Below are 11,774 nucleotides of genomic sequence, written 5' to 3' on the forward strand. Positions count from 1 at the left end.
GTAAATAATAAACGAGAACGCTGAGCACAGTTTAACTACAATTTATTGCTTGAAGAAGTCTGTAATCTTCTTCTGCCGAGTAGACAGCACGCGCTGCAGGACGAACGTCTCTACATCCTCGACCTTCCTCTGAACGTCATCGGGGACATCTTTACAGCGCCCGAGGAATAATCGCGTCTTTTCTAGAAAAACTAAAACATCTGAGCTGGAAACACTTTGTTCTTCTTCGTGTGTTGATTCAGTGTGGGCATCGTCTTCGTCACTACTGCAATCGTCTTGCTCTAGCACTTTATTCACGATGTCCTCATTGGTGAGCTCCGCGGATGTAGCCACCGCGCTGTCGCTGTCAATGTAATCGTCGAAGGTCACCGCGGTGTCGACGGGGAGCTTCTCGGTAAGCTCATCCCAAAGCTCTGGGTTGAGCTCCTGTGTGTCCTCGCAGTCACAGTCTTGTGGCGTAGGTAAAGCCTTTAAAAGGCCTGCCTTTCGCCAGCAGTTGCTGATCGTGCTTGCCTTCACGTTCCGCCACGACCATGTCAGCATTTCTGCAGCTTGACGTATGTTTACCTGTGTGGGCAGCTTCAGTCGAATATTGATCAGGAGGCGCTGCACAAGACGCTTCCGAAATTCGGTCTTCATGCATCTGATGATGCCCTGGTCCAAAGGTTGGAGCAAAGAAGTGCAATTGGGGGGCATAAATTCAAGCTTTACATTGGTCAATCGCACGTTCACGATATGCGCCGAGCAATTGTCAACGATGAGAGAATTTTTCTGTCTTTCTTCTTCATTGTGTCGTCGAGCTGCAGCAGCCACTGAGTGAACAATTCTCGCGTCATCCACGCTTTTTTGTTGGCTCTGTAGTCGCAAGGCAACGAGACAACGTTTTTCAAGCAGCGCGGCTTGGCAGACTTTCCAATAACTAGCGGCTTGAGTTTTTCCGTGCCAGTGGAGTTGCAGCAGAACAGAACCGATACGCGGAGACGCGATTTCTTTCCGCCCTTGCACTTGTCACCTTTGAAGTTCATTGTTTTATCAGGCAACAACTGATAAAAGAACGCCGTTTCATCTCCGTTGAAAACGTCGTCTGGAGAGAAAGACTCGACGATCTCTTGAAAGCGCTCGTTCCGCCAGGCAACCGCACTCTCGGCATCTTCTGCCTTTTCTTCGCCACAAGCAACTTGCCACGTAATGCCATTCCTTTGCCGGAAGCGGTAAAGCCATCCGGCACTTGCATCGAAACCGGAGATGTCTAAAGCGGCCGCGAACTGTAGCGCCTTCTCTTGAATAATCGGGCCTGACAAGGGCACATCGTTTTGTCTGGCATCCTTAAACCACGTGAGGAAGGCGTCGTCGACGTTCTGGTAGTTTCCAAGCCGCAACCGTTTTCTTGAGGGAGCCAGCTGTGACTCTCGATGCAATTTCATGATCTTTTCCCGATCCTTGAGCATCGTTGCCATTGTTGACGGGGGAATATCACGCTCCCTGCACAAGTCCACTTGCTTTCTACCAGCATTCAGCTGCGTCAAAATGTCCACTTTTTCTTGAAGCGTAAACTGGCGTCGCTTCTTTTTAACGCGGGGGCCAACAGAACTCATTGTCAGCAAAGCAACCACACAACACAATCACAGCACCGATAACTTCGAAACTCCTGCCGATCGCTACCAACGTGGTGACGCTAGGCCTACGACGTAGTAGGAGAGTCCGAACATGAACATACGCGACGCTGACGCTGATGCCGATGCTGCTGGGGCTGTACCCGTTGAAACGGGTTCCCCAGCGCATGGCTGCTGCTGCTGCGGATGATGATGATAGGTGTAAGCCTCAGGGATTCGGTACCGAAACTTCAACGGAACTTCGTAATAATGAAGCATCTTGTGATTACGGGATTAAATTACATACGTTATTCTGAAATATTCGGTAATATGAAATTCGTAGTACTGAAAGTTTTTTTACATTGAAAATATAGGCATTTTGGCGGGGATTTAAAAGAAATTCGTAAATCTGAAAAGTTCGTTAATGTGGTGTTCGTAGTAACGAGATTTTACTGTATTGAACCTTCAGGGTGGTAAATGTTGATTTGGATGGTATTGCTAAAATAAAGCTGCTTCTCAGTAAAAACAGATGAATAAAGGCATTGAAATGTGTGTGACTGTGTGTATGTAGGGAGGCTGCGAGACAGACTATTTGATATTCATTTCATATGTGCTAAAGGGTCACACTCTGTAGAAATTTAAAGCAGTTCAGCTGCCTAGTTAACTGCAGCAGTGTCACTGCACCGATAACTTCGAAACTCCTGCCGATCACTACCAACGTGGTGACGCTAGGCCTACGACGTAGTAGGAGAGTCCGAACATGAACATACGCGACGCTGACGCACTGCACGAAACTAATGCGGTGGTCTGTGAACGCTTTGCATCGTGAGAATTTTTTTTTAATGTTGCAGTAAACGTAAGCGTATTTGACAACATCGTTGTGTCCTTTCCTTTTTTTAATCTTTTATGTTTAAACTTGCAGAAGTCCGCAGAGTTCGGCGAGTTCCTGCGGAGTAGCACGTACTGCACCAACTGTGTATCAGCAGTGCTGTTGGAGGAGCGCGGTTATCTCAACAACCCCATGGTTTTCCGGTTATTCTCACTCTTGGTGCCAAAGGTGAGTGTGCCCGCCCCCTCTATAATGAATAAGTAATTTGCTTATAGGTCGAGCAAGAAGAATACGGGGGAACCAAAGGGCTCGTTGGTTAGTTACATTTTTTGTTAGCTTAGTGGTAATGGCATTGAGCTGCAAAGGTTGAGGTCACAAGTTCGACTGGTCTCACAGGAGACCGTCGAAGGTTGGGTAGGAGGGCAGGAGGGAAGCAAATTTGGCCTCGGCAACTCCGCTGCTTCTGTGGCAGCGGCTTCAGTGGCAGCGGCTTCAGTGGCAGCGGCTTCAGTGGTTCCCTTTGTCTTCCCTCTCAACTCTCTCGTGACTCCCTCACCTTCGACTATCTCCGTGCGTGCCGGCCCGGCGCCAGTTTAACCCGCTCCCTGAAGTTTCGTTTTCTGCCATTATTGGGAAGCGAGCATTGGCCGGCGTGGGCAGTTTTGTTGACTGGACTGGGCGTCCACCGCTGTTTCCCTCTGCGCCACAGCCGCAGCGTTCACGTGATCAGAAAATAGAGGAAGCAGAAAGAAGAAGGGTTCACTACCATTTTCTCCGCGTGGCTGAGACGTAGGCACGTACACGCTTTAGTACATGCGTGTTCTGGCGTGGGCGACCTTGCCATTTGTGAGGGGGTGAAATTTTCGCCGCGTCTTTTTTTTTTTCTTTGCGCACGGCGTTGAGGGGTCTCTCCTAAGCTTTCGTTCTATGGCGGGGTCGGAGCAATGCTAGTCGGAAGCGCCGCCGCATGATTTGGCGCGCTGCTGAGAGCATTCTCGGAGTGCAGTATGGTTCGAATTAATCGTCGCAAATGGATTGCGCGTTCGAATTACCGGGCGTTTTCGCCCATTGGAATACACTTTACTTTGACGGGACCACAGCGTCAGTTTGAATAAACTGGAAGTTCGAATTAAGCATGTTCGAATTAACAAGATTTGACTTTTAAAAACAAAATCAGGTCTTCTAAATACTGGCACAGATCACTGTTTAACTTTAAGTGCTATGGTATTCCAGAAAGGAAGTCGTGAATGATGCAGTTTGTTTGCTGTAGCTAGTCAGCATTTATTATGAGAGCATTCCGAAGCCATGCACATTGTTCTCCAACTTTCCCCAACCAAGAGCAGTTGTATAGTGTGACTTATGTAGCTCACCAGCATCGACTTGCTCTACAACAATCATGTTCTGTGCTTTTCCCATACTGTGCACTTTCTCTTCATCTTCTTAACATTTCTGTGATTTATGTGTCGTTCATAGGTTGGCAAGCAAGTTCTCAAGGAAAGTGTCACCAACCTCATCCTGTCTCGGGCAAATGCCCTGGTGACGTCGGACGTTGCACAAGACCTTAAGAAACATGTTCATCGCGTCACCGCTGTGAGTGCATGCCTGGCATCTGTTTTTATTGTTGCTCGTACACTGACATTCTTTCTTTTATTGCTGTATGAGTAATTTTATGCGAGTGTTGTAACGATAAGCTATAATAAGGTCTAGTGGAGGAGATCAGCACTACTAATAGAAGCAGAGTGCGCTGCCAATCCAGAAAGATGATGATTAAGCAGCTCAAGGCATGTGATGTTCCACCATTGTTTGTTAACTTACTGCAACTGTGTCTAGTTATAAAGAGTGTTGATCTCTAACGCTCGGTTAGAAAAGTATTGCAAATGGCTAAATTTAATGGGTTTTCAATGTTGTTTCGCAAATAGGGCATTCTTCAAATTGAATGGATGCATGCATAATAAATTCCAAATAGCTTTTATTGGAAAAAGAAAAGAATTATGTGGATCCCACACACTGTGGGAATCGATGTAAGCTAAGCCCTCTGTGCTGTTTGCTTTGATTGACGATAATTAGCGGTGAGAACTGCTTCTTAACATTGACAGCTTTCCCTTAACATTCGAAATTTGCCATTTGACAGTTTTGTTAAAGCAATCACCGATTGATACCTTGTGATTCCTTGGATGCATGTTTGATATGCTGTGTATATACGTATACATGTATGTATGTATGCATTGAGATCATCTTTAAGCATATTCCTTGAACTTGTGCTTTGCTGTGTGGCAGCTCAGATTCTTATTTTTTTTTTTATTTGATGCGTGTGTGGCACCTTTGATTTTTATACCCCACTCCTGCGATAACCCTCTTAGGGTTGCAGTATGTATAAATAAATAAAAATAAATAAGTAGCAGCCACGAATTTCTCTGCTGTGGTTTTGGCGAGCAGTAGCTTTGTTTCATTTTGATTCAGTGTGAGGCGTGCACAGTGTCGCAAATGCGGCGGAAGAAGCCATTGAGGATAAAAAGCGATTCCAGCGCAGCTCGCACGCGGGCGTTGAACCTGCTGGCTACATTACAGTGGACAATCTGTTGCCAACAGGGTCACTGGTGGAAAACTAAATGGGATCTGTGCATAGTAGTGATAAGCATATCTACTCGGATGATGACATGTGTCTCACACCGCGGCTGCACTGTGAAGGGTGTCGCAACGCCTTTGTCAGTGTGGAGAAATTGAGAAATGGGAGCAGTGTTGAACTGCACACAATATTATTTTAACTCTTACATGTGAAAAAAAGTCGTAGTCTTGCCCAAAAGCCGAAGCATTGATTGCGGTAGCAAATTAGTAGACAGCTATACAAAGTAAGGATAGTAGTTTTATCGTCCGAATAAACTTGTAAACATTCGCTTATTAATTATATTAACAAGCATGGTGTCAGCGCCCACAGGCAAACATGAACACATCACACTCGATGTCCGCGCTGTCAAACGCTAGCGTGAGGAAGCGCCGCTGCATAAGCGAGCGAAGTAACCTTTGTGCTGTTGTCTATCGTTTCAACGCAAACTGAGCACCGAGAACACACAGCACGCACAAAGCTACAAGCCGCTGACGCACCTACACTGCCTAGACTCTGCCCCCAAAACAGATCGATTTCAAGATACAGCCCGCGCAACCGCGCGCCGCTGCGCAGTATGCAGTTGATGCCAGAGTACAACACCGCCTGCGATCCCTCCCCCCCTCGCTCTCCTCGCCGGTGCCTCGAGCGCAACGGGAGAAGGCGTGCTTCCTCCGTGCTTTTCTTTCTCTCGCGCGCGAGATTTAGACGCGGTCGTCGGCTCCCCTCGCCATGCCCCTCGCACGCTTTCACTCACACATACTGCGTACGGCGCGCGGCGACGGCGTTATCGCCCTTGGATGTTATACGGAACATCTATGAGCCAAAACCAATTTTAGGGCCACAATACATCATAGACACCATCTTTAGATAGCAAATACGTATCTCAAGGGCCATACTTTTGCTGGCGGAAACCGAAAATACGTCATAGGTGTTGCCCCCGGCACTTTGGGCAGCCAATCCCATCATCAAGCCACCAAGCCAAGTGACATGAAAAGTCAAAATGGCCGCTCGGGCTGACGCGGGGTGGCAGTTCGCAACATATGATGCGAGAACGGTTCCATAGTTGCGACGCAACAGCGGGGTTACCAGTGCATTGGGTTGTATGGGAGCTGTGCCGGGACCGGCCGAAAACGATGTAACAGCCGGGAAAACGCAGCACCTGGGAACGTAACAGCAGGGTTCTACTGTATATAAGTCCATGTTAATACAGTAAGCATTTGTTTATTATTTGTTAATTCATTTGATATTTTGACATGGTTAATTGAGTGAAATTATCTTTCTCTATTCCTTCCTCCCTCCCTTTTTTTATATAGGACCTTCGTGCAGTCCTCCTTGTGCTTTCGGTACATGAGGGCATAGCACCAGCCTGCCTTGGCTTGGCTGACTACTTGCGCTCACTGGAAAGCCATTGCAAGGATGCCCTGTCCAAGGCTGAGAAAGAAACGGGAAACGGTGAAAGTGATGGTAAGGCTCTTGGGATGCTCTTCACTCTTAGCTTTTCTGCACTCTTTGCTTTCTGTGATTTCACAGTATCGCTATTGGCCTTGTCTTCACTGATCTTCAGTGCTATATTCAGTTAGTAAGAGAGCACAGAGGAGGTGCTCTTCATGCAGTAAACTTTCTAGAGCAATCTTTCATAACACAATCTGCACATAATGCTGGCTTGCCTCACTTGCACCTCTGCATTTTCTTGAAAGTGATCTGCAACCCAGCCTCAACTGAACACACACCATGGCTCCCTGTTAAGTTGCAACGCTGAGTGCGCGTTGCAGTCAGTCTTAATTAGAAGTTTCTGAATACAGTGGAATCTCGATGATACGATCACGGCTAATACGAATTTCCGGATGATACAAATTTTTCTGTGGTCCCGGCCGAGCCCTATTACTTTGCAACGTGCTAGAGAACGGTTGTTACGAATAGATTTTCGACCCGCGTCGCTTGATACGAATAAACGCCGCCCCACCGACGGCCGCGAAAGAGAACAGCGCGCACGCGCTTTCTCCTTTTCTCTTTTGGTGCGGAGGCGCGGATGCGGCGCCGGACAGCGCGGAGGTTGCGACTGGAGCGAAGAGTTTGACGCGGTGGCGCTTTTCTTGCTTTTGCGCTTTTCCCCACGCAGGCGTGGGCAAGTGTCTATCGCTTCAACGGAAACTGAGCGGCGTAAGCACAGCGCATACAAAGGTCAGAGCCGTGTGGAGATCGCTTTCAAGATACGGTGCGCGCGACAACCCCGACAGCCGGCACAGGCGCAAAGTACAAGAACGCATTTGTTGGCAGAGTAGAAGCTGCCCCCCCCCCCCCCTCCCTTCTGCGCTGCCTTCCCGCTGTGCTCCTTTCGCGTGGGAGATTGCGTCGCCAGTTACCCTTGTGCCCGGCTGCAAGATACACATTTGGTGCCACACAGCACAGCGTCGCCCCCCCCCCCCCCCCTCCCGCCGGCCTTTCGCGCGACGGAAGCAGGGCTGGGCTTGACTGGCGCGCCCGGCCGTGGCAGAAGTCGCGTTTGCTCTCCGCTGTGCGTTCGCTCTCCGTGCGTGAAGGCGCGCATCCCCCGTGCGAAAGGCGCGCTTTCACTCGCACATACGGCGCGCGGCGACGATCTTATCGCCCTTGGACTCATGCTCCTCCTCCGCATCGCCCTCGTTGATCTCCTCTCCCGTCGGTGGGTGCTCGCTACTGCCATTGTCGGAGAGATTTTCCAGCGGAAGCCGCATTATAACCGGTATTTCGTCTCACGCGGCTGCACTGTAAGCGCTATGCGTATACATGGAGTTCTATGGGAGGGTAAACGGGAGTCAGAAAAGGCCGCGTTGTAGCCTGTTCTGCACTATAAACAGTTAAGTTATCTATACTGTAAATGCTTTTTACGTGCGTGTGCCTGAGTGAGTTCACCTCCGACTCTTTAATTTAGCTAGTTTTAATTGTGTTTCGATGATACGAATTTCGGCTAATACGAATATTTTTCGTGACCCCGTGAGATTCGTATCATCGAGATTCCACTGTACCTCGACTATGTGTAAGCCAACCGGCATTCAGAAAGCGTTAACAAACCCCTTCCTATGTGAAGTTTGAATGTGGTTGCACAATGTTTACGGTTAGTTCAACATAAGTACGAAAGCAGCTCCTTGAACGAAAGCTTGTTTTTCATTTTTAATAGCCGCATTTATGTGAATACAACAATAGTGCATTGCATCACATTTCCCACATGTCGCATACATGTAAACGGCGATAAAGTGTTAGGAAGTGAAATAACGCAGTACTTATATTGCTCGCTTGCTGACATTGCGAACGGTAGCTCCGACGATGAGAGGATGTTTATTCTACTATGTTACGTTCAAAGAAGAGTAGGTGATTCGTCTAGCCGATATTGCACTAATTTTGTTGCAAGAGCTGATACCGGGTATCAGTAATGTAGGACAACAGATAAAGATGAAAGCCCCAACAGTTTTTTTTTTTTTACCCCATTAATTTTTACCCCCCTAAATAAAAAAACAAATTATAAAAACAGAAAACAAAGGACCCAAAGTATCCATGACCAGAAGTTTTACAGAAGGAGGTCCCAAGGAACAACCATAAGGGGGACCTCCTAAGGGAGAATGCACAATTTCAGTGCATATTTGGCATACAAGTGGAATACATAACAAGCATTATGCGTTAGTGAGGATGCAACATTATAACCACGATAGCGTACACAAAGGGTACAACAGAACAAGGAGTCCTGTTGTGAAATTGCAAAATTTATGCCAACATTTGTTAAAATTCTGACTTTGTTCTGGTGCTTGCTTCTACTTGTAGCTCATCCCGAGAGTCCTCCTGCAAAGAAGCCCAGGAGTCCACCCGCAGACGACGAAAGACCAACCGGCCCGCGTTCTCCGCCGGAGCCACCTCCACCTCCAGCACCGAGCGAGGTGGACCTGCTGCGTCCGCTGCTCGAGACGGTCCAAGCCCTTCTCAAGCTGCTCCCCAGTGGAGAACAGTCCTCAGCCTCTTCCTAGCATCTTCTCCTCTAGTCTGGCTGTTAATTTTTTTTTTTTTCATTTTATTTTGGGAATGCTGAGTGGCCAGCGTAAGGCAGCGAGCTTTCAGCAGTCATAAGGGGAAGGCTAGAAAATTGAGTCTACGGAAGGAGAGAGAGCTATTACTACACTTCTCGGCAGGGTCGGGTCTCCTTGCTGCCAGCTCAACAACGGCGGAGGTGGCGGCGTCGACCCACCCACTGTTGCTGCTGCTGCTTTTGGGTTTCCTGGGTTCACTCCCAACAAACGTGGCGGCGTGCGGTGTACTGCTGACGATGAAGAGGAATGCGGGGTTGGTGCAACAGTTCCCTGCCACAGACCCACTCCCGATTTATTTCATAAATCGGCGCAGAAATCCTCGCCGCCTACCATGGCAACCGCCAGTTTTGAGAGAGAATTTTTTTGCCACACGACACTTCAGCTGTGATACTTTAGTCTTGGGTGAAAGCTTGCTTGCCACTGTTTTTCATTCTTCCACGCTCAGTTGTTGTTTCTTTCCTCCGTTTTTTTATTTGATGTCTGAACTGTAAATGTCTCTCAGTACAGACCCCCCCCCCCTCCCCCCCTTTTTTTCCCTGCATCTCATGCTCGTCTTCTCTGGAACCCTGCAGCTTTGCATATCCTCATTTCATCAAACCAAACCACAACAACATTTTGCTTGACGCGATGCAGATCGGTGGTGGGCGTTTTCAACCCGAGAAGAAAGAGGGAAGAAGGAGATGAGTTTGCCAGAGCACAGCGTTTGCTTGGCTTGTACATTTAGTTTTATATTTTGTTTGCCCGTGAGTGCAAGGCACAGTTCGCTCCTTTTATGAATGGTGCCAGCCCGAAGCCGGCGTCGCTTGGGGGCGGTCGGCACTGCCGACAGTCATCGAGCTTTCCAGTCGACCAGCGGCACGACACGTGTTTGCTGGGTTGGGAGAGGGAGAGAAAGAAATCAGCGACATAAATTTTGACCTTGCAAGAAAGACACCCTTTTTTTTATTCCTGTTTGTGTTATTTATTGCCATGTGTGTATACGCGACTCGCTGATATTGAAAGATGGAAGAGAAGTGTTTGTTAGCGGTGTCTGGCAAGGCGTGTGTGCATGTGTGTGACTTTGGGAGTTATCTTGTGCCCCAATTTCTTCTACTTTGGCGGTGTTTCTTAGAGGCAACTGTTCTTTTCTTTTTCTTCAATGAGGGCTACAGAGAGAGAAGCGCATGTCATTATAATCGCGGCACACCACTGCTGCCAATCAACGTCCACACCCTGTGTAGGTGGGAAGCACTTTTTTTTTAATATCATCAAAACAACTCTTCAAAGCCACATTTTATTTTTCTCTTCATTCGATGGAGGGAAAGGGATCCGTCAGTCAAGTCTGACTTTCTGAAGCCAGCTTTTTTTTTTCTTTTTTTTTTTATCATCTCTGTTCTCGTGAAACTGCCAGCTGCATTTACGTGTTCCTGGCCGTTATGTACTATAGTGGCTGTGAATACTAGGTCCTTCTCTACTTTCAGAGTCATGCTCAAAATAAAAAAAAAAATTCTCAGTCCACCTGAACCCTACCATGCTGGTTGTTACATTAATTTTGTTGTAATGGGCTGTCTTTTTTTATGACACTTCTAGGGGACACTAAATTGACAAGTAGGTCGAGCTGCTTTATACTCGGTTTCATGTATAGCAGGACACGCTACAGACTAGAGAAATATCTAAAAAGATTATGCGTCACTTGTGAAAGAAAGGGATGCATCATGGATTCGATGTAAAGTTAAGTATCGTACTTTTACGTCACAAAATATGTGTTTATTACATGGAAGGCGCTGCAGATATATAAAAAATAATTAAATTATTAAGTCTTGCGTGCCAGAACCATGATCTGATATTGAGGCACGTAGTAGTGGGAGACTCCGGATTAATTTTGACCACCCAGGTTACCTTTAACATGCTCCTACGTCTAAGTATATGAGCCTGTTTTTTAGTTTAGCTCCCATCGAAGAGCAGCTGCCGCGGCTGGAATGCAACCTGCGAGCACGCAGCTCTGAGCTTTCTGAACCTTTTACCATTGAATGAGCAGAGCGACGTGTTCTTGCGGCCTCGGCGTACCGCGCGTTCACAACCAGTATGTCTCCCAACCTTGTTTGCAGACAGACGCCAGCGCCACTCCTTCTCCTGGCGGAGAGCGGCGTCACCATGTATTAGGCCGCCGGCACCGTGAGGCGCTCGCGATGCCCGCGATCGTTGCAAAATTGTTTCTCGCGTCGCCGTTGTAACTTGTTTCACAATGGCTCAGCGGTCGGGCAGTTGCATGGCGAACTGCCACAACAGTGACAAAAACACTAGGAGCCTGCAGCCGCCGGTCAAGTTTTACAGTTCCGCGGGTAAATGGTATGAAAAGGAACACAGGCAGGCATGGATTGCCGCTGTCCGCAGAATCGAGCAAGCTTGTATGCGAAAGCTACCATTTGCGGCAGCGTAGTAGCTGACAGTTTGTGCATAACGACAAAAATTTACTTCGACGTGCTTTGAGTGACGCATTGAACGTCGATTGATTTGTGCGTGCGACGCACATTTTGCTTTAGCGCAAAATGTGCGTTGATAGGTAACATTTGTGTAGTAGCAAGTTGCAAGCAGTTGGGCGCCTTAGCACGGGCGTATGATTAGGTAGCCCATGCATTTCTAAGTGGACCACACGGTGGTCTGCAGTATTGCTAAATAAATAAAAGAAAAAGAATCCGAACCCTAGTATGGCT

The 11,774-nt window shown here is 47.8% G+C and overlaps 1 protein-coding gene across 1 annotated transcript in view; it reads left to right on the top strand.

Moving 5' to 3' along the window:
* Positions 1-10,592, top strand: part of LOC119457853 (ubiquitin carboxyl-terminal hydrolase 34-like) — a 99,551-nt gene extending 88,959 nt beyond the window's left edge. The window contains 4 exon segments of the mRNA XM_037719608.2: positions 2,515-2,649; positions 3,895-4,011; positions 6,340-6,490; positions 8,822-10,592. Coding sequence (XP_037575536.1) covers positions 2,515-2,649; positions 3,895-4,011; positions 6,340-6,490; positions 8,822-9,021 — 603 coding nt within the window. The 3' untranslated portion in view covers positions 9,022-10,592.
* The last annotated feature ends 1,182 nt before the right edge of the window (positions 10,593-11,774 follow it).

The sequence above is a fragment of the Dermacentor silvarum genome, chromosome 7, assembly GCF_013339745.2.
Source record: "Dermacentor silvarum isolate Dsil-2018 chromosome 7, BIME_Dsil_1.4, whole genome shotgun sequence".
Lineage (NCBI taxonomy): Eukaryota > Metazoa > Arthropoda > Arachnida > Ixodida > Ixodidae > Dermacentor > Dermacentor silvarum.